General features: G+C 39.0%; 1 protein-coding gene across 2 annotated transcripts in view; it reads right to left on the bottom strand.

The window, feature by feature from the left end:
- The window catches only part of CADPS2 (calcium dependent secretion activator 2), a 284,462-nt gene that overhangs the window by 220,462 nt on the left and 39,502 nt on the right, over positions 1–24,498 (bottom strand). For both annotated transcript variants that reach the window (XM_084205822.1, XM_084205823.1), the window contains exon 2: positions 7,293–7,406. In XM_084205822.1, coding sequence (XP_084061948.1) covers positions 7,293–7,406 — 114 coding nt within the window. The remainder of the gene's footprint in view (positions 1–7,292; positions 7,407–24,498) is intronic.

Here is a 24,498-nt window from a genome sequence, read left to right as displayed (position 1 = left end):
TGAATGGGTTGGGTTTTGGGTGTTTGGTTGATTGGTTTGGTTTGAGGTTTTTTCTGTGGGTTTTGGGGTGGTTTTTTTTGTGTTTAGGATTGAGAAATCAATTAGATAGTAGTTTTTTGCAATTCAGTGAAATGATTGATTCGATGAATATTGCAATTTTGTGCAGGGGATTACTAATCAAAACTTGAAGCCTAAAGAAATTACATGAGAAAATTCTAGAACCTAAAGAGTCATGAGACAGAGAGACCCTGATTGGACTAACTTTGGCTTAAATGGAGTCCACAAGCATCATATAAGAATCTTCACTTCTGTTGAGACACTTCAAGTGTACTATTAAGGTGAAACTACACACATCCCTCTGGTCACAGAGTGAGACAGAAATTCAGTCATGGCTGAATATCTATTTGACTGCTAAAAGAAGGAAGAAAGTGTCCTGTTGTTCCAAAATGATTTGGAAATTCCATGAGATATTGCTGAATGGAATTGTGACACACAGATATCACGATATAAAGGCACAAAAGAAAATTCATTGGCATTAACGTAACTCTAATGAAATATTTTGTGATATTACTTCCTTATCCAGAGAACTTTAAGGGCTCTGTGCTGAGACCTGAAGAAGGTAGCAGGAAGAATAACTTAAAAATATGAAGAGTTATCATCCTTTCATCATGAAGTGAAAGAAAAATTCTTCCACGTAATAATTTTCAAATTTAAAAAACCCCCCAATTTTCAAATTTAAAAAAACAGAATAAAATGTTAGTATCTCCTTCAAGATTTTGGCAGAAGGAATGTTCAACTGTCACATTTTTTCCCAATATCAGGTTAGCTGAAAAAATCCCCACTGCCTTTAGTTGCCCAGAAGACAGCATCAACAAAAACATGTATAGTTTATGTCTCAGTGCAACATGCTGTTAATTGCAAAACCAAGGTCCAGATAAGTTTTGTTTTCCACTGAGACTGAGTAAAACAGAACTGAGATTAGGGAAAAAAACAATTAAGCAAAGCAGACCAAATTCACTGTTGTGTAACAGTGTGAGCCATTGCTGGTTTTCTAATTGGTTTGCTCAGATTAATAGACATTCGGAATTTATCTAATAAACAAGAAGCTAACATCATATAATGCTTACTACAGTAGAGACATACCTCACTACCCAACACTAATTACCTCTGCAGTGTAGTGTCAGACTACAAGGCATCCTTCTTTGCCTTTCACTGAACAACAGTCACCAAATGAACAAAAATTGATACCATTTCTAGAAATTTTTAAAATTTACATCCATTGCTTTCTGTCTTGCTCTCAGCACATCCAAATCAAAGGACTGGTATATGTAATGCACTAAACTCTATCCATCAACCACCTACCTAATTTAAAAGTTTGAAATACAGGTCTTTTACAACTATGATAATATGGAAACCTTATGGCCTCCTCAAATGAATAGTGATCATCCACAGATACCAGTGTGCAGAGAGACTGGACAAACACAATTTCAATGGTAGCTGTATACTTCTGTGACACTATACAGGCGAGAGTGAAAAGGGGAGTTCCAGTCTGAAAACACAAAGAATAGCTACACCCAGTTATGTGTAAAGCAAAGGACTTTGTGGATTTCAGCACTGACACACTTTCCATGCAGCAGCAATACAACAGCACTCTCAAGAGAAAGCTGCACACCACAAACCCTGCAGTTCCACTCTATCAGGTCTCTCCTTAGTGTGGAGGAGGTCCAGATCATGCAAAGCACGTTCTAATTTGTTGTATCTTATCTCCCCCTCACTTCTTTCAGGAAAATAATTAGACTGCTAAGAGTGAGACAATCTCCATTACATGCCAAATTGTGGTTGGTGATCCAAAACACTGAAGGCATTAGAGCTTCTTTAACAAAGTGGATGACCTAAATAAACCTGTGTTACGCATCCTTCCTGGGGGTGCCCTAAAATTTCTAAGAAGCTTTTCAAAGAACTGGCCTACACCAGTTCTAACAGCTAAAATAACAGAACCCATAGAATATAACACTGACCTTAAGTCTGACCACGTTTTCAAGCAACTGGAAGAAAACTGTGGAAGTGCTAATAGGTTGCAAGTACAAATGTATCCGGTGTCAAAAGGCATCCTCACAAGGCAAACTATAAGATTATCCTAAACTTAATATTAAAAAATCATCCTTTTGAAATAGCTTCTTCAAATCAGACTGTACCAACCATAAATCCCATGCTGGTGTAGTACTTAGGTTTTTGAAGAGAACATGAACAGATCAAAAAGCCCATATCCTTAAATACATGTGTCTGCCAATTATGACTTTTTTAAAAAATGAAAGCAGACACCAGTGAATTTACACTCTGAAACTGTTATCTTCTACACTTATAAGCTTAATGTATTTAAATAAATGGTTAATCAACTGATTCCATTCTTTTATCTCAATAATATAAAAACAGAATGTTCCAACATTTAATTACTATTTATTTTGTGTGTACTATGTTTTGATTCTAATTAATGCTTTCTGTTTCCTTTAGGTGTCATCTTCATCTCTGAAACATTCATCAGGATCAATTATGCCTTTTGTTGCCTTGATTAAAAATGGTGTGCCTAAAATAGCTGATAGTAAAAATAAAATTGTAAAATCAACCAAAGCACCACTTAGTCCAGAAAGCTAGATCCTTTTTCTCATTTCATCAGTGAGATCCTTCTGCCCTAGCATCCATGCAAAAAATTTTCAGATCAAGTTTTCCATAATCACAGGTAGAAATAGCATCGTTTCACTCCTTTCTCTACAGAAACACCTCAACTTTTCTTACAGAGTAACAAACCATTTAAGGTTTTCATATAAAAAAGCTCTCATGAACACAATTCAACCTTTTCTAAGGATAAGTGCAAGGATTTGCATTAGCAGTTCAGGGTTTTGTACGAAAGGAGCTTGGTAATTGCAGGACACTTGGCCCACTTCCTGTAGAAGATGAAAGGTGCCACCTATGCACACCAGTAGGAAGGAAGGGAAAGGCGTTCTTTTACCACGTAGAAAGCTGTTAAGGGCAGATTTGGGTTGGATGTAAAGAAGAAATTTTTATAATAAGGTGGTTGGTTAAATACAGGGACAGATTGTCCAGAGAATTTCTAGATGCCCAATTGCTGGAAGCCCTCAAAGTCAGGTTGGGTGGGACTTGGAGCAACTGATCCAGTGAAAGATGTCCCTTCCTGTGGCAGGCAGATTGGACTACATGATCTTTAGAGTCCCTGCCCACTCAAATCATTCTATTATATGGGTCCTCTTCTTTTTCTTATTTTTTATTTAATTTTTCTACTTTTTGTTCATTTTTGGCAGCCTAGAAGTGCCAAACTAACACCTAGGTTTGTGTACACAAATCCCCTCAATTTAAACAGAAAGTAAGTTAAATATGATCTTTGTATCACAGGCAAACTGGTACAGTCAAACAAAGTCTGATTTTAAATTCTCAAACACCCCACAGTACTAAGTGTTACAGATCCTGCATTTAACATTCAGATTTAAGCAGCATGAAGTAATCATGGCTTAGAACTACATATTTAAAATGGAACAGCAAGAAAAACAGGAAAAACACCAGTATGGAGTACTTCGTGCAGCTCCACGTTGCTTTAAGCACAGTTGAAAACCTGAGAACTTGCAATCTTGAAAACTTACAATATTGTAAACGTTTTCACAGTATTTCAAATATTCATTAGTTCTTTGCACCCATTTTACTGATACCTAAGACTGCATACATTCAAGAAAAAAAGATTAGCACTGTGAGTTTAGCCCAGGGTATATGCATACCTATTAGAGGTAAGTATATTAAAGGTGGAGAATAAACCTCTCAGGACTCTGCCCAACAGCATTTTCCAACTTCAGTGAAAGAGCATGCAAGAGCTGATGAATGGAAGATTATCTACTATTTCACAAAAAAGTTTTTAAAACACAGGGTTGAATTAAGCAAAAAAAGGATTTCATTTCATAAGTCACTTTCTCACTTAATTTTATACTTAGCAGTGTGTCCAATATAATTACCCATAAAAAATTGCCATATGATTGAATTTTTCTCTTTATCTGAAAAGCAGCACTAGCATCTGATGTTCTACTGATTAGAATCTGGCTCAATGTCTGTAATGGAATTTTCCACACACAAAAAATAAAATCCTATGTTGATTCTGAGAGAAGGATTTCAGAAAGAGTAAACATTTCCATACCTTCTCTAAACTGAGATTGAAGAGAAAAACAAGATAATCATACTTTCATGTATACAAAATGAAACATGCTAAATTTCAGTGAGACTTTCAGCAATGTGGTGGGATTCTAGGGGGAGATTACACATAACAGGAAAATAACCTTTTCTGAAGAGTTAAAGAAGAATTTATGTAACTTTTCCCATGAATATGAATTTTTTTTCTACTACATTTTTAAGATAAATGAAAACTGATGCCAGATAATTCATACATAATCTTAAAAACCACAGCAGCATTAGAAAAGACATAGTGGAGGAAATAAGGCAAAAAGCTTCACTAGTGTAAACTTCCCAAGTGATTCTGACACAGAAGCATGACTTACAGCCGAGTGAAATTAATACTGAAATTCATATTTATTTATTTAGCAAACAAATTGCTCTTTCTGCAAATATTTATAAAAAAGTAAATCAAAGACTTAGCAATAATAAGTTCCCAAATCCTTGGAGCTTTTTCTTAAGATTCTTAAGAGGACACAGTCTAAACAAACTCATTAATTACAGATTACAGTGAAAACACCTGCAACTACTGATACAGAATTTATGTCACATCCCCAAAACAGACCTTCTCTTTCACATGCAAAGTTAAAGTAGAAAATCAACTAAAGTAATGAATATACTTTGGATTTGCAAACAATATTATAATAACTCTCAAATCATGTCTACTGCATTGGATTAAAGGCAAGTTAATCATTTTCAGAATAAAATAATTACTGGGCAAACCATATATTTCTTTCCTGCCTTATCAGGTAAAATGAAACTGCAGGTAAGCAACTAAAGTATAAGGAAATTAACACAGAAGTTTGTGAGATGCTGTGTGACAGGAACAAGGAAGATGCCCATAACTCAAATACTAAGAAACATCACCACATGGAAGATGTGATGGACCATATGTGGCAGACACAGAGAGGAGAAAGCACCAAAGCCCAGCATCAACAGAACACACAAGGAAGTAATAGAGACTAATACTTTCAAGCAATGGGTAGCAAAGATAAGGAAAAAGGCACAAGAGACACATACAAGTAAAGATGAGAATATGTAATCAAATGCAAAAAATTTGATGAAAATGCATTAAAGAGGAGCAGTAACTTGAACTAAGTCTCCAGCTGGATTCCACCACTGCACTGGTCATTAAATCTACTGGTAACTATCTACTACAACCCTGAAAAGAAATTAAAAATCACTACCAAATGCTGACTCAAACTGCACAACTGGAAAGGGCTGTGCAAGTCTGGAAGGAGGTCTGTGGAAAGAATGCAAAATGGAATTGGGAAGCTGAGATATACAAATAAAAAAAGACTGAAATTACAGCTGGTATATCAGCTCATGGTATACCAACACAGGATGAAGCCTTTGGTGTCATTATATCCTTGACAGTAATGTTGAGAGTTTTGGAATTCTCTGTTTGAAATCAGACACCCAAAACACATAATTCAAAATGGTGAATGTCTAAAAATAGCTGGAAATTTGAATTTTTCATTTTACAAGGCTATCTTAGATTATTATGGACAGCCTTTCACTGCAAGTGCAGATATGCTAAAAACCACTTCTCAACATGTCTAAAAAAATCCATTGAAAAAAGGCATGAAGTTAATCTTAACAGAACAGTTATTGTTTAGACATTTATTTTCAAATCATTTTTATTCACTATCACATCCTTTCTAAAGAGCAGACTACTTCCTCTAACACATCAAGCTTTTTACACAGTGTGCTAAAGAATGAACCTTTAAGTCCTTTTCTCTTCTACCCTATGTTCAGTGTCTTGAGACATCCCCCTACTCTGAAACCTATTGCTGGGCCACTAACTAGCCCAGCCTTGCCCTGCACCATCTTCCAAACTGTCCTTCCTTCCAGCCTTAAATTCTTCATTGGCTGGACAGAAAAATGGATTTCTTTCTAACCACTGCTGTCATGTTATCACACACCTGAAATAGTACCTTGAGAATGTACATATTCTAGTTTCACCTGCAGACCTATCCCCATCTTTTCACAAGTGTTTTTGTGAGAATTCCTTCATTTCAAATGCCACAGCACCCATGAGGTCATAATATGGGAAAACTCACAGTTTTATGGTTTCTATACAAATTTCTATTTCTACACACTGAGTCCATGATTTCAGCCCAAAAGGAAAACGATTTGCCCATCTCTCTCTTTTTTCCTGTGCAATATAATTTATTGTAGATAAAACCAAGCTAGGACATAAATCACATCTTTTTCTGCTTGAGGAAAAACTTATTCACTTGCAAAGAATAGCTGACAGGAAAAATGAACAAATCATATACCAAAAATAAAGCTACATTTTGAAAAAAAAAAAGCGGTAGGTTGAAATGTGGGGGAAGATCTCTCAAAAGGCATAGAAGTTTAACATGCAGCCTTTTTGATTCATTGAGCAAGTTAGATGCAGCAAAATGAAAACAAAGTAACATTTAAAAATAAATGAGTAACAAGTAAATTCATTAGCCCTATGCTGCTGATGGACAGGGAACTGTCCTCTAGTTTGGGACTGGACCTGTCCCTGAGGCAATTAAAACTTCACCTACAGATCTGCACTGGGGCTGTAGGCACTGAACATGCCTGGGAGGTCACAGCACATTGTGAGAGCTGGCCTGTCTGCACGGAAACCTCCTGTTCTTTGGAAGGCTACAGGCAGGTCCTCACCAAAACCTCCTGCATGGTAACTAAAGATCTGAAGACATATTTCTCAGGATGGGAACTTACAAAGTGCTGATTAAAAGAGCTACCTTGGACATATGGAGATAAAGATAGCAGTGCCTAGTTGTATCAAGTGCTGCCAGAAGATTTTTAGCACCAGGGGTTTTTCATTTTATCTTCTCATAAATTTTTTTTCCCCCTTCTTAAAAAAGGGTGGATATTTTCCAGTTCAGTTTCTCTCTTGTGCTCAGGCAGTAGATTTTAACTTCTAAAACAGCAAAGCTGGTTTAGGAGGAAATAGCTTCTAGAAGGTTCAGCAGTTCACAGCCTTTGAAACTTAAAACTACTTTCCTTGTACCTGCATTAAAAGGCATACTATGAACATAAGAGGGAGAACAAAGCACACAGCTCACCTCGTAGTAGCTCCGCACGGCATTGCAAAATGCTTCATCTGCTACGATTTGTGTCTCCCCGTTCAAAAAGGCCTGGAAACGCTCCTTCAGTACCTGCAGCTGCTGCTTGTTGAGCTGGGCAAGACAAAAACAGGGAGGGGAGAGAACAAAAACAAATGCAGTTAGTCTCCAAGTAAAAGCACACAGCCCTGCACACACCTGGAACCTGTGAAGAGGAAAAAGAAGACGGGGCATCCCGGCCACCTGGCTCCCCGGAGAGCAGAGCTCTTCGCAGTCCCAGCTGGACAAGCCACGCTGCGGGAGCCAGACGGGCACGCAGGCAGCATGCAAGGAAACTTCTGCTCTTTCCCTGGTGTCCTTGGGGCGCCAGAAGTAGGTCTGCAGGGATACTTCTGTGCAGTATTTCATATGCATGTGCTGAATATAATGGTTGCTCTTCTCCATGGCAGCAGCATCTAATAAAATTTAGCTCTTAGCTTGTCTTCGAATACATCATTTTCTTTTCAGTCCTCAAATAACTGAACATAAACAACTGAGATGCCTCTATTTTTTGGAGTAAACTAAGCCCTACCACTGGAGTGTTTCAACAAGCATGTGCACTGTGAAGAAAATGGAGTCCTAGCCACCAATTCTACAACACTATGAATGACATGAAATAACTGGATCTTAGGGAAGAGCTGACAATGGCTCCAAGATTGACACCCAATAACACTTGGTGCACTTCACATCAAAGTTGAGTACATTCTTAAAACAAACTCCTAAAAGAGCACATTACACAGTTAAACCTCGCAGTCAACCCATTTTTATCAAAGTATAATTTTAAGGGAAAAAGCAAAGTTTGGAAGGTCTCCAGGGATCTGAGATCCAGGTCTTTTGCCAAGGTTTCTATCCAGTCTTGAATTATTTAGTAGGCTATGTCTCCTTATCAAATCTGTGAGAAGTCTGAATATCACATCATATTCTTGAACTTTAACACTAAAAAATATTTCAAACACAACTGACAGAAAGGTTTTTCATCCCTCCTGTATTTTGCTTAAGTAAAACAAACAGATAAATGTATAGCCAGAAAATGTAAATATTTTTCCCGAGGGAAGAAAGTGATATTTGTAATGGCTAGCTTGCAGCAAATAAGATAGCCCCCAATGGCATAATAATTTCTTATTGAAGAATTTTTTGGCATCTACAGTAAATATGGTGGCCTTAGGCTTTCAGGTCTCTTATGTCAACACTTTTAAGTTATTTAACTGTTATCAAATTAGCAAAATCTCTGGTATCCTGATAATGGGCCTACTGTGGACAGCTTCTATTTTGTTAATATCACAGGAAGATTATCATTCCACACAAATGCTAAGTTTGCAAACTCATGTGGTTCTTTGAAAAATCTAAGAATTTTATGCAAAACTCTCCAAATTGATTACAAACCTGAAAGCTGTTTTATTTTGACAGGAAACAACAGCATAGATGCTATCTATATATTGGGTATCAGAAATCGTCTAAAAAAAAATTAAATGTAAGCAGTAGTGATGCAAAGCCAAAAAACTATGCCTCTGAAAAAAAATTCAAGCTAGTTAAAAAATACATGAAAATTCTGTTCCTCATCTTAACAGAACAATTAACGATACAGAACAAGCCCCAGGAGATCCCTATGGAGAAAAAGGCTTCCTGTAGAGGCAAGCAAACTTCAACAGAGGTTGCTATGACTTGGACAAATTTCCTGGATGAACTCCTGAGAGCAGCAGCCTGACACTGACACTCCATCCTGTACCACTGCTAATTAAAAATCAATGGGAGAACTATTCATATTGTGTCTGCACATCCTCCCAAAATAGCACCTATCCACCTGCCTGCCAAAAACCCACTCCTTGCACAGAATCTTCACAACACTTGATAGCAGTTTCTAACAGAAATCACACCTCATTCCACTGATTTGATTCCTCTTATTCTTCTCCCATTTTCTCAATATTTTGGACAAGTTGAGATACCAGAAAATGCAAATCATTATGGATGGTTTGAGGGGTTTTTTTCCAGCACACACATGTTTATTTGGGGGACTTAGAAAAGAGATAAGCACTCACATGGACAGTGCCCCTCTGCTGAGTGAGCAGCTCCTTTATCCCATGGAATATTCACAGCTCTGCTACAAGAGCATGCAGGCTTCCTGCCAAGGCAATTATGAAAATGTGTTTTCATGCCTGCAGACTTCATTCTTTAGGTGATTTGCTTCTCTATTACCCCCATACCAAACAAAACCTTATGAATAAGGCAATGAAATATAAATTTAATTCTGACTTTCTCATTTCTAACCATCATAGTTCAGCAAACTGAAATGCCTTTAAAATTATTATATATGGCTTCCATATTCACTACTTTAGGTAGTAAGACTTTCCAAGGTTTGAGTGGCATTGTAGTATTACTGAATATTTCTTAAATTACTTTTATTTCCATCCATAATCTGGATGTACAGAATAAAGTTCTCCTGCAAAGCTAAAAAATAACAGTATTTCCAATGGAAAGATGAAAAGCTACAACTTGCACTAAGGATGATCTGAAGTCTATTTAACATGTCCCAAGTACTGTCATATATAGAAATGCAGTTAACTGTCAAGATACAGAGTAATTTTTAGTAGTCTACTGCAGCATACAGCTCCTCTGGGTTTTTTTTTACTTGTCAGAATATTGAATGTACAGTGAATTCTCTCTCATCTCTTTTTTTATGTTGGTCATTTTTAATGAATTCATTAACACTCTTCAATTTGAAGCACTTAAAAATGAAACAAAGCTAACAGTAAGAGTAATAGTTTGGAAATGTGGAAAGAAAAAAGAAAGACTAATTGCATTGGAATGCTGTAGTAGCAAAAGCAGAGAAACAGGTGTTTGTACAGGACATTAGCTCTTGGATACTGGCAAGCAGCTCAACTTGTCAAAGTCTGAGCCACCTTTGAAGTTGGTCAACATGGAAAAAGAGAAGACATCATGTATAACCAGAATCCCCAGAGAAATGCCTAAACTTAAGGGCAGCAATCCGGGGCAGGTTCCCTCTGCTAGGAGCTCCATAACGGAGCTGAAACCCTAGGCAGCAGCCCTTCCTTCCAGTGGCACAAGCCTTTCCTCTGCTCTGTGCAAGGTCCATACACATCAAACCTGAGCTTTCACTCCACTCTCATCTTCAATGCCACTGCCTCTGTTTCCACATTTTAATTTTAGTAGGAAGAATTACAAACAGGAAATTTGAACTTAAAGAAATACATTACTATATGTACCTCCAAATGTAAACTAAACTCTGAATAACACCAAAAGAACACAGCAAAGCCTCATAGATTCTGCTGCTTTCCACTAACCTGCTTCAGTTTTGTACTGCTGCTTTGGATTTTGCATTCTCAGTGGTATAGAATCTGTTGTCATAACTCCGTGTGATACTTCATAAGCAACTACTGCTGCTTCATGGGAGAATGTATGCTGTAACTGAATTCCTGTGACTCAGAATATCAGATCTGAGTGCATTCCGCAAAATGACTGAAGATAAGTAAAGACACATTTAAGGGAAAACAAAATTAACTGCCCTCAGATTTGTTTTTCTTTATTGCAGTCACACAACAGATAAAAAGTTTTCTTTGCTTCCATACCCGTGTCTTTCAAAAAAGGTAACTTTTCTTTTCGCCTTACATTTGCTAGCTTTAGTAAGCTATCAAACAATGAAAATATTCAAGAGTGAACTTCTCAAAGAGATATTTAATTAAAGTAAGAATAACTTTTTCAAGTTGCAGTAGCAATTTAACCAGAGTAATATAAAAGCATGAAAGAGCCTCAAGCATTTAACAACTAAAAAACTTTTTCACCTTGTATTTAACATTTCAAAGAAGTCATATAACCAGATATGTTCCTCTTTGAGCATTAATTTAAAGATTTGCTTTTTCCCCTCTAAAGTGAAAGTTGGGTATGAAAACCCAGAGGCACTTCTGGTTTAGCTCCACTTATACCTTTAAACAATTTCAATAAATGGTTTCTACACAGAATTTAAATTCCTATTTTTATAAGAAGTCACATTTCAAATAGATGTCAAAGTTGAGGGCGTTATTCCAATGTCACAAGTTTTGCTTCCTTAAATAATAAAATCCGTCAAAGGAAAAACGAAGCATTTTTAAGAGTAACACAAATTTCATATACTCTTTTCAATATTTCATATCATATACATACGATAATCATAAAAAACTATTTCTAAGAGTAATACTGCTTATTTCTTTTTGAAAGACAGAAGGAAAAAAGTACCTTCACTGCACTTGATGCTTCATTAAGAGCATCTTCATCTGCTTCTCACTGCCTAAGTACAATGAGCATTCACTACTGCCCTGATCACACGCAGCCAACAGCAGCTGGCAGAGACATACATAACTCACGGGACCACCGCCCCTAGAAAACTTTAGAAAGGAACAGGTTTAACAGGTGCGTGTGCCCCAGCCAGGCTGGCACGGCCGCTGTCCCCGCGGAGCAGCGGGCCGGGCGCGGTGACACCCGGAGCCACCGCAGGGATAGCCGGAGCCACGGCGGGGACACCCGGAGCCACGGCGGGGACACCCGGAGCCACCGCAGGGACACCCGGAGCCGTCCCGGGGACACCCGGAGCCACGGCGGGGACACCCGGAGCCACGGCGGGGACACCCGGAGCCGTCCCGGGGACACCCGGAGCCACCGCGGGGACACCCGGAGCCATCCCGGGGACAGCCGGAGCCATGGCGGGGACACCCGGAGCCACCGCGGGGACACCCGGAGCCGTCCCGGGGACACCCGGAGCCACGGCGGGGACACCCGGAGCCACGGCGGGGACACCCGGAGCCATCCCGGGGACAGCCGGAGCCACCGCAGGGACACCCGGAGCCACGGCGGGGACACCCGGAGCCACGGCGGGGACACCCGGAGCTATCCCGGGGACACCCGGAGCCATCCCGGGGACAGCCGGAGCCGTCCCGGGGACACCCGGAGCCGTCGCCACCTCGCGGCGGGCGCGGGACACCGCGGCTGCGGCTCCGCCCGCTCCGGGACGGCAGCTCCGGAGCATCCCCAACCCTGACCGCAACAGCAGCTACAGCACTGCCTGCCCTCTGCTCCCTCCCACACTGCAGTGTGCCACGACCCTTTTCAGACCGTATGGGTATTTTAGGGCAATAGCAGGAGGAGGTGACTGCAACTACAGACAGAGCAAGTTTAAATATTTCCTTCACAGACCGCAAAAACACAGGGGGAGGGAGGAGCCAGCCGAAGAGCCACCTCCTGAACCCTCGATGCTGCAATGTGTATTGTCTGTAGCATCAGAGTCCCCTAACACTTTCAAGAAATAAGAAGCAGTTTTATTTCAAAATTATGCCATTTTGTATAATGTCTGTGATTGCAGCAGTTGTTTTGGAAAAACTTTAGTCAAAGTTGTAATTTTTGAGAGCAGAGTGGAAAAAGAGCCTGACGAGGGCTCCCTCAAACAGCTGTCCCTCTCTTCCAATTCAGTCAGGAGATAAATTTTCATCTGGCGATTTAAGAGCACTGAAGGTACAAATAAATCTTTTTCCAGTCAAGTTCTCACACATCTTTGAACATAACTTCGTTTCTTGTCCTGACAACCTCTTTGTCAAGGGAAAAGCCAAAAATACTCAAAAAATAAGACTGAATTCTGTCAAGGGCTAACTCATCCCACTGCCACAGTAGCATGCTGAAGGATGCTGAGCTCAGTGCGTCCCTCCCTGTGTCTCCTCTGCAGGGTATCCCGATGCAGGGAGGCAATACTGATGGTCAGCCCATCACAGCAGCTCTCCTCTTCCCAAATCAGCCTTTGCATTCGAATGGCAGGACTGCACACAACGACACCTGAAAAAACTCTCACTCTGCTGCTGAGTGAGACTCAAGAGCCACCCCAGCCTTCACCACTCTGCTGCAGAGCTGCCCACCACCCTCCATGGTGGTGGGGAGGGAGGGCTTTATCCACAGGGTCAGACTGGAAAGCCACACACAGCTCCTCTGTGAGAGCCAAGAACAGGGCACGCAGCCTTGGGCTGAACCCACCATTATCCCCTCTTTCCAGAAAAACGTAACACTTGTGCCACATCATTGCCTCTCAGTGAGCTTCATCTCACGCTGGTGATGAGAATAAGCCTGCAAAGCAAATGGCCTGTTATAAACAGTGATTCTTGCTCTGTTTTCTCTCTCTCTCTCCCATCTTGCCTCCTCTTCCAAGATCTGTCTACAAAAGGATAATACTTGTATTTCGCAGCAGAGATAGAGAGTATTCATTTATAATGGATTATTTTCTTAGGAAGAAGACTAAATAAACAGTATTAGAAAATATCAGTACTAAGACAGAGGTGATAGCTGTGGTTACTGTGCTGAATTATGCAGGTCCTAATTATGTGGAATAATGGTCCTATACAGCATGTGGGTGGCACACAATATATGCTGTCCCCTACTCCTCACTGCATAAACCGGTTTGATTTTCTAAAAAAAGGATAAATATTTTGCTGTCACTTAGCAACCTCGGCTGTTCTTTGATTTTCTTAAAGTTGACGTTATTCCAAGTAAAACAGTGTCTGTAAGGATTCTGTTTGCTGTCACTCCATGCACACTACTCTGAGTATATAATCCTAGTGTAACAATTCAGTGCCTTCAGTAGCATCAAATATTAGCTTACCAAAATCAGCCAATTCATTTACCAAACACATTTATCATTCTTTATCACCTAAAAAGCACAACATCACATTTACCTTTCACTGGCTTGTTTAAAAGCTAGAAACATTTCCATTACCATAATGGTCAGTCAATTTCACTTACAGGGTGTTTTAGTTATAAATATTTTATGCATCATTAAGTCTGAAATTTTAAATACTTTCATTGTCCAGAGGAGCATATTCAAGATTCTTTGGCAGAATTGAAAAATATTTCACAAGGACCAGAGGGTTTGGGGGTTGGTCTTCTTCAGGGAGTAGAGGTGATGGCACAAAAGTCCCAGGCAGTGAGCAAAGCAAAGCCTGATTTATGTGAAGGCATTCAAGTATATCTCACTGACCACCAAAATATAGAACTGGAGACAGATTCTTGCAAGGTCAGATTGGCACCTGAGAGGAAAAGAAAAATAGGTATTTTGATAATGAAGAGGAACAAGTATTCTGTGGGGGAAAAAATAAAAATCAGACTTTCCTAATTTTTTGGCAGAAGAGTGAAAATATATAAATAAATACAGGTAATTTAACTGCTTTAACTGCTTAGAACACATTCATAGCAATGTTTCTTTCTTGTTGCAAAAAAAGTCAAACTTTTACAGACTATGCCATGCTAGAAAAGAAAGAATCTGCTATGTGTTTTTCCTAAAGACAGTAAATAACACACCCCAATAAAAGCTATCTCCACTGAAATGAGGTTGTCAGTACAGTTGCAATCATTTTCTTTGTACCTACTCCTACTACCTAAGATTTGCTGTAGAATTTACCTGACAATCATCAGCTAGATTTATAATACTGTATTTGTTTCCTCTGTGCTGTGCTTCACCTATCTCCCCTTAGTCTGGAGTGGCTGCCAAAACTCTACAGCTGGGGCAGCTATGTTCTGGTGTCCCTTGTGACAGCTTCCTTGAGGCCATGTCCCATGCAGGGTACACAGGGGCACGGCAGCCTTATTTCCTTGAGATTGCCAAAGTTACAAGGGGAACTCTCATGCCTGAAAAGCTATGCAAACAAAGCTTCCAGCCAAGGAAACTGATGATGACTGGTGCAGTGACCATGAAAATCATGCCTAGTAGGAATACACAGTGATATGTGGCCACAGTGGGAACCTCAGCTGCCAGTGCCTTTCAAAGAAGTCAGGCTTGGAAGACACCTTCAGGAACACTCAGTCCCAACCCCTGCACTGTGGGAAGCTAACCTTCCACTAGACCCCTGGTTGGCTAGATACACAGGTTTTCTGATCAATAACAAACAGAAGAAATTAAAGAAACAGAGGCAAAGTCTGGCCTGTAAGGTCATTAACAGTAATCACATCATATGGACATATATACTTTACACACATCAATACCAATTTCACTATGGTATGGCAGAACCAGGATGCTCAAAGACCCTTAATATTAGAGACTACATGAGAAAAGTAAATACTGTGCTAAGCCAAGTGACCTTCAGTTTTGTCAGGCAGGGACACCTCTGCCTGTGAAAGAGGACTTCAGCTGTGAAGGAGCTATCCAGGTATCATCTCACCTTGTACACCTCTATTTGTAATCTACTTTTCTACCTTGGAAACCTGCCGTGCGAAAAATTTCTACTTTGAAATCCTTTCCCAGCCTCACAAGATGAACCTTCAAACATTCTCATCTACTTTTCTAGGAGCCTCAGGAATACATTTATAGCAAACAAAATATAGAGACTACCTGAACAATAAATACAAACATCTGCACAGCCATCCCACTAAACATCCTCCATGAGAGACACATCCAAGTCCCTGAATACATTTATTTCTCAGCATGCACTATGAATTAGAACTAGCACAGCAGATAATCTCATGAAAACTACAGGGATGAAAGTAAGCAACTGCACACAGCAGCAAATCTGCACTTAAAAGTTCCTTCACCCAAAGAGAGCACTTGCCATGAAAGTGCTCCTCCCTTTCTGACTTCTCAGCCCCATCTCCCAGAACTCTCTCTGGAAACTTTTCATTAACCTAGAGGACTGCAGTACTCATGAACCCATGAGAGTTTAGTTTTGTGTTGCATTATAAGATTCTACCAGTGAAATGCCCAATAAATAAGTACGAGTTTTATCATGTCCCCTGCCAATACCCTGTACACCTTCCACAAACAACTACCTATCCTCTAATGTAAGTAACTCTGAAACTTTTTGCTTTTGCCATTTTAATACCAAAAAGATTTTAATATCTCACATGCCAAAAACTCTCTTTTGTTTCCCCACTTCCCCCAGTCATAAAGACCAATCTAATAGAAGGCATTTATTTTTCCCCACAAATCTTGTTCTTAAATCAAAGAGCCATGATTGCTACAGGATTATTCAACACTGGCAGTCAATCTAATACACTCAGATGGAAATTCTTAATACACCACTAGGCTTGTTCACCAAGATATGCAGGAGACTCTCTACCATTCGAAGACTTAAGTATGAAGGAACATCTCCCTGAACCAAATATTCTAGCAGAGAGAAAGGATTTGAAAAAAGGAACAGGATTTATTTACATGCATACAATTAGGAAGTCAGACTAGATCATCAGAGTCCTTCCAATCAGTTTGCAGAAAGTTCTCAAGGCTTGCAGAAAGTTCTCATGGCTGAAACTACTAGGGAGAGCAATACAGATCTTGCAGCTTGATTGCAGCTTTAACAGTACTCCACTTTGTTTTGAATTCTCAAGCTAAGATTAGTTTTGAATTATAACACTGAAAAAACCCAAAACTTTCCAAAAGGGATGCAGAGGTAACATTCAGTTCTTTAGCATTACAATCAAATGTTTTCTCAGATGTCTGGGTACTCTAGACATCCTTTCCATATCAAAATCCATAGACATACTATCCAAATTACATATTTAGTCATACTGAACCATGTATTTGAAACACAAGATGGAGCATTCCACAGACCATTTCATTTTGCTTGTATGTACATATACCATACATGACTACATTATCCCCTTCCATCAAAGTGTTATTTTAGTCTATGAAAAGTTTAAAGCAGCAATCAAATATCTGTAAATATTTTTTCCACAGCAGATTTAATAATGGGTAAATTCATTAATTCTTCAAAAATCACTCACCTCTCTGGAAAAATGAGCTTGTCTCAGAACTGTATGCTATAGCATTTAAGTGTAGAAGGAAAACACGGTACATAAATCTAAATGTACAGTTTTCACACTCAAAATAAATCTGCCAGACTTCACACAAGAGACTGGTACAATAATGCTATCCAAAGCTATATTTTACCAGGCAAGCTTTATGCAATTAAGAGTCTCAAGAAGACACCTTATTAAAATTCCCCTAAAAGGAGAAATGCACAAACACCCTCCCACCCTGAGTATCACAAAAAGCTTATGTTTCAGAGATTTCATGCAACAGGATCCTCAATGGTTAAACAGGAACTTACAACAGTAGCTAACAGATTTTATTGTCAGGCTTTTCCTGATAGTGATTCAGAACCTTCTCCTTTTTTGATGCCTTTTGACCCTATTTCAAGCGCTGCCTTTTGTAATGATAAGTGATTTCCTCTGCATGGTATGTATTCATATCATCCAAACATTTTAGAATTTAGTTCTGTTTATCAGAACATTTTTCCCATCTCATCCTTGTTCCTGTGGGGTTTTCTCAGAGGGAGGAAGCAGTTTCATACTTTAAAAAGAAACCATTTGCTGCCTTTTTTCTTTCATAATCAAGATTCTGGATTCATTTTCCTTTTCTACTTAATTAAATAGTTCCCCCTTCGTAACCATTTGAAATGAACTCACAGTATTTGCTATCACATCACCTACTAATTATAACCTACAAATTTCATTCCTAGTGTTATTTCTGTCTTCCCTTCTGAAAATGCTCCTTGGTTCTCACCAAGTCTTTCTGCAACCTGATATGCACAATTCAGGCCACTACAATTTTCATAACTGATAAGCTTTAATTAGGTCTGCAACACAAATGTGCTTGCACAAGAGAGAACTTAAATAATGGACAATATCAGCATTTTAACACTTCTGAGTAAAATAACTGTTTATCCCCTCTGCTGTATAGTGTGCTGGCTGAGTCAGAGATCAGTCCCTTTCACTGCAGAGTTGTGGTGAAGGGCAGCAGACAGGTCTTGAGCCTCTTACCTTGGGAATTGCTTTTCTCTGGCCCCTGTGGTGCCTACAAGGCATGCATCAGCACCACATCTCCCACCTCCCTGATCCTCAGCCTGAACATCACCCACTGACACACAAGCCAGTTTCCCTGGCTTGGTCTTCAACCTGCCTCATCACCACGGCCTTCACAGAGGACCACTGGATAGAGGCTGACCTTGACCACTGTCTTCAAACATGATCATAACTCTGGCCCCCATCAGCATCCCAGTTTGGTCTCCTTAGGGGACAATCTGCTCCTACTGCTCTCTGATGCCCCCTTCAATTCTACTTATCACCCTCAAAATCATCCCTTTCCTAGCAATTGCCCTGGGTCTTTACATCTTCTCTGCCCTCCTTCCTTACTTCTGCCTCCTTCAGCGATCCCAGAGCTTCTAGCATGCTGCTTCCTAGGTTCCCTCTCCTGCTGCTCCTGTCAGGTATGCTCCAGCAGAAAGGCAGAACAACGCCCTGAAAAACAACCAACCCTCAACCCCATGAATAAAAATGTACTTTTAACATTTGAACACAGATTACTCAAACAGAAGCAGAAACAACATAATTCACGACATCTCCATGTAGATCTCCACATCCACACTGCATAAATTGTATAAGCTATTCCCTGATGTTATCAAAATAGCTTTCGTCAAGATTTACAATAATTTACTTTCAAATACAAACCATGTTGTATCTTTGTCTTCTCCATTTCTCTATTTTCAAAATTTTGCAGTCTTTCATGTTTCTTAAATCTTCTCTTTACGTGTTTTCTTTCCTCACAGATGCTTCAGAGAGAATCCTGAAGATTTCATCTTTGTATTTATTGCAGCTCACATGCATAAGTGGATCTAATTCAACAGGCTCACCTAAGCAGGTCTCTTTGCTTCTTCCCTCATCTCAGGTTTAACCTGGAAAAAGGGACTGGTGTCATTCTGGTATCTCTCCCATGGTCCCAGGTGTCAGCTTGGGTCCAGTGCCCCTCCTCAGACAGTCACAGTGTTGTTTGTCCATGTTCAACTCCCTGCCTTCCTTCTCTCACTGCTGATGGAGAGACACTGCAATTCTCGATCAGGACTAGAAATGGAAATCATCTTCAGCTCAGGCCTCCTTCCAGGCAGAATTTTTGCTTCTCCCTACATAATTTCTGTGATCCAAATTTTCCTACATTCAACACAAGCTGCTTATGCTTGAGCTATTTTCTCAATTTCTACCTAAGCCCAGTATTGCTATCTTCCAAAGACATAATTATTCACCACTGCAAATATCTGCTCCTTTCTTTGCTATGAAAAGAAGGTAGACAGTTAAGCTATAATTCAGTCATGTCACCAGTTTTACACAGATACATTTTTCTAAATCAATTAATGGAGAAGTTTTGGGGTTTAGGTTTATAATATACTTATGTTAGATTTTTTTTAAATTATGTATTCAATACAGTGTTTAACTAAATACTTGATGTCCTTTAAAGTTGTATCCCAGTACCTCATTTCTCATCAGCCCTTCAATGCAAGCATCAGGAACCGTCAGACAGATTGCAATGCACAATACAGCACTGAGATAAATTTAATTCTGTGAAAATAGAGCATAAAAGTCTGGAGAAATCTGGCTTTAACCTTATCACTTATCCTACTTAAAAATAAGTAGGAATAAAATCATAGAGAATTCTGCTACCCACGAGAAATAGTACTGAAAGAAACCACCTTCCAATTGAAATTTCAAATTTAAAAAAAAAAAAAATCTCATCTCCAATTATAAATCAGAGGTTAGATTAACATAAGATTTCAGTATCCGTAATGCAGTCTTACAGGAAAAAAAAAAAAAAAAAGAAGACAAGGTTAATTAAGGCGTTTTCCACTCAGCAATAATGTTAGTACTAATTAAAAAAGTTATTAAGCTGCACTTATTTCCATAGGAAGTTATTGGCAAAATGTATTTCTTTTATTGTAGTCTCTGATGCCTTGAGGGAGCAGAGTTAAATGGCTGAGTCAGTCAGTAAAACAGAAACCAATTCCCTTGCATCACATTCTCCTCCATGCTCTGAATACTAATCAGGACAGAATATTGAAAACAAAAGCTTAGTGTCTGCCAGCTGAAACGTGACTCTGTACCATGCCTGATGTATTGATAACTTGCTCCCTCTGTAATGAATAAACCAAATGAATCACAACAAACAATGAGGTTGTACGGTATAATACTACAGATTTGTTTACTCTATACATGCATATTCAACTCAACAGTAAATAAAGGTTGTTACTAAAACTCATTCTACAGGAAAGTTTTGGGGTTTTTTTTAATTTGCAAAATAACAAAGAAAATCCCATGGTAATGTTACCTTTAAGATCTTCACTCTTACTCTGCACATTAATTATTATTAATACATAATAATATACATTATTTCTCTCCTCTTTTTTTACAGCCTCTATTAGTCAAATAATGGGGAACAAAGGCTTTAAGATATTCTCCAATAAATCAATCCAAAAAATCACATTACACAAGAAGTTACTTCAAACAAAATATTTCCATTACAAAAACATGAATCTGAAGATTTACCTATGATCAATTTTTTATAAAGACAGTCCTTTCTATACTCATGGTAAGGTTCACAGGTTTTTTGCCAAAACAGCCCATGCCAGTGAAACCTCACTATTCCTTTCTTAAATCAAGAGTCCATGCTTCCCTGCTAGGAAATAAAAGTGCAGTACACTGTGGGAATGCATCTGGAAAGAGAAGAGTGGCAGAAAATTTGACAGTTTTATACCATTGATTCAGACTGCAATAACTTCCAGGCACCTTTTGGAATCAGGTTTGATAAAACACAAGAGATCAGAAGGAAAAGGCAGCAGCATCAGATGCAGCCTGGGTGGAGCAGGGACAGATGGCCAGAGATCTAAGTGAGGGAGCCAAGTTTGAGCCAAATGGTTCTTTGACTTGATAAAGTAACCCAAAAGTGGAAATCATGGTATAGTAACAATATTTTGCTGACCCCCAGCTCAACCCAGGAAACCAGGCAAAAAGCAATCATGTTCCTTTCCTCTCTTCAAATGTTTGCTAGAGATTAAATCACTGAAGCCAGCGCCAAGGTTCTTTCTAGAACTGCAGGACACAGGAAAAGATAAATTCCATTTTTACCACCTCCAAATTTTAACCTAAACAAGATCATTTCTATGTTCACAGGACAACACAGCATCTAATAACTTTTTTCAGGTATGTATATCACTAAGTATGGAATTGTTATAAATATCCCTAATTAACTTGTCACAGACTGTTCATTAAGGTTTGAAAGAGAACTGGATTGACACAGTATTTTGGAATACATGTATTTGTTAAACTCAGGGCAGTGTGAAAAAAATAATCAGATCAAGATTAAAAAAGATATTGTAGAAGTCTTACAATTCTGATTAGGAGCTAGCTTTAAAAATAGGAAAAAAATAGGAAATGTACCACACAGTTACAGGGAATCTACATGTGAGAAACATTATTAGAACTCAACAAACTTTTATTTACAAAACAGAATTCAAGGAAACAGAGGTTAGAAAATGAATATCATAAACAGAGTTTGGTAACTACTTGGATAATAAACTGTTTGGATTTTATGTACATAGAATAAACAACTTTAAAGGAACAACTGGCTTTAAAACTTGGTCTGAGGATATGAATGAGAGGAAGGAGTCTGTCAAACAGTTTTTACACTTCATGAAATCCCTGCATTACTGACATCCTAACACAAGATAATAAAACTTCTTTGTCAGATATTGTGCTTAGTTTCTACTCACACTACAACAATTTATGTTATAATGTTAAGAAACAAATGGGAAAAGAGACACACACAAATAAAATCGGGTAGCCATGAGTGAACAGCCCAAGGCTGAAGTATCAGATTCACCAGGGTTTCTGGGATTGGAACTGGTCAGCTGCAATTCAAGGACAAAGCTTAGTGTGACACAAGCACCAAGAGGCAATGTCCTGTGCCAGACTTTAGTAAAGGTGTGCAATAAAGAAGAAAAGAGGGAGCAAAGAGCTGTATGAAAAAACTCTGAGTACAAGAGAACTAACGAGTGAGATGGGCTGCAGATAAGTGAGTGGAGATGAGGTTTCCTATTATTTATTACTGAATGCACATTAAAAATTTACTGGGAGCACTTCATTTCACCCTCTTGAAATCAATTCCCAAATTATGAAGTACAGAAAAAACAGTAAACTTTTCTCAATTCACCTTTTCTTCTACACTGACAAGTATTTGCAGTACGGTGTGTTTGATTAACATTTCACAAGTTAAGGTTCCAAGAGTTCTTCCACTCCCTCAAGCTGCTACTGCCCTAACATATCAAAATTAGGTGTCCCAGTAATATAGGATGATAAGTAAGAAAGTACATATCATACAGCCATCATCCCCCTTTATTCCTAAAGTCCAAACACTCGATCACAAAGAGTGAAAAGGGGATTCCATGCACATCTTATTGCCCTAATCTTCTACAAATCTTCCTATTTTGCCACCCTCACATGGAGTACTTTTCCCCTTGACAAAGGGGAGTAGGAGGGGGAAGAATGAAATAACAATGTTAAAACTGTTTTCTCTCTAGTTAAAATAGCCGAGAGAGATTATGAAAACAAGCAAGCATAGACATACTGAAATTGCATAGGTGACTATGAACAGCTAAAATGGCTGGTTAAACTAAACACTGTTTTGGCCTCCCAAACAGTGCTATTTAGTAAAAATTTAAGCTATTGAGCAAAAATTTAAGCTATTAAGCAAAAATTTAAGCCTTCAAGGGCTTATTAAAGATCATAAATAAACCAAACCATGATCTATCTCAGCTCTTCCAGAGGCATAGCTTTCACTCTTTATCTTTTCAGAATATTTTCTAAAAGAATGCCCAAAACCCATATAGTCTCCCATACAGTTACAGTTTCTTCACATGAAGAAAATACAGTGTATTTAAATTAAAATATATAGTAATTAGGCTAAATTACACCCAGAGAATTTACTGGATTAATACACAAGGAAAAGCAGGGATTAACTAGGGAGGGTAGTCTGACATTACCAAAAGTCAACTCTGCCATCATGAGATGAGCACCTCTCACAGTAGAGGACATTTCCAACACCATTTACAGAATTAGCAGCACATTTACAACTCCAGCTGTGCCAAGAGCCCGTATGCTCCAGCACACTGGTGTGTGACATTGCTACAGTCAGCTCACACATCTAAATCATGTCACAAAGTAAGCTTCCCCAACTCTCCCTAAGCATAGTTCTTTCTACAATTTTTCTAACAGTTTCTTATTTTTGGGCAATGTCACCAAAGCTCAGTGTGTCCCATGCCTTTGAGATATGTCTGTTTTCCTTCCATGTGTGAATACACCATACAGCTGGTACACATATGCCCAAATAAATCAATCCAAAATTTCTTGGAAGAATCAAGCATGCTATGAAAGTACACATCATTTGTGCACTTCTCATGCACAAAAATCAAGAAAAATGTAAGCTGGCTGGGATATGTAGAGAACACACAGTCCAAACTCCTATTCAAAGCATAGTCAGCAATCAAAGTTGCTGCATTGCAACTACTACAATGCTCAGGGCCTTGGCCAGTCCAGGCCTGCCCACCTGCAGTAATACAAATTCTGCACAAATTCTGAGCAACTTCTTCCAGTGCTTAAGCACATTCACCATCAGTAGAGAATTTCCTGATATCTGGCTGGAGTTCTTTGTTGCAATTCACAACTTCTGCATCTTAGCCTTTTGCTGTCCATCTCTCAGAAGAATCTCCATTTCTTCCATTCCACTGACCCCATCTCTTCAAAAGCTGCCAGGAAACTGCTTTTGAGACCCTTTCATTATTTCTGTACATATCAATAGCAAAGTTACTCATTAAAAAAAAAAAGATTAATACTGGAGGATATCTGTCAGAAAAGAGGAAGACACACAAAGCAACAGCTAGATGTGTCTTCTGCACATGATTGGTAAAAACAGGAACACTTGCCTAAGCAAAAAAACCAACCAAACAGCAGCAGCACCCTTAAGTACTTAGTTGTCTGAGAGAGATATTGCACATTTTTCTGGGTAGCTTACCTTGCAAACATCTCTGCATGCATTCTTTAAAGGTTCCCTCATCTCCAGAACATGCTACTAATAGCAGAAAATGTGCAAGTCACATTCAAGGCATCACAGACAGAAGATCCTGTGTTAAGGTCCTTGAAAGTCCATATATTGATTCTGCAATCTTATCTTTCCTGCCTGTACCAGAAAATGAATTCTGATACTGTGCTTCTCTGTGCAAAGTAGTTCTCTGTGCAAAGATTTTTGAAACTAGAAAGAGTCACAGTACACTGAAATTATATGTGCCAGAACAGTCTTTAGTTTACAGACTGCAGACACCCTCCAGAACTGTCCCTT

The sequence above is a fragment of the Fringilla coelebs genome (genome assembly GCF_963513975.1).
Source record: "Fringilla coelebs genome assembly, chromosome: 5".
In the NCBI taxonomy this organism is placed as follows: domain Eukaryota; kingdom Metazoa; phylum Chordata; class Aves; order Passeriformes; family Fringillidae; genus Fringilla; species Fringilla coelebs.
The sequence above is the reverse complement of the archived record's forward strand: the minus strand, read 5'-3'. Positions and strand labels throughout refer to the sequence as shown.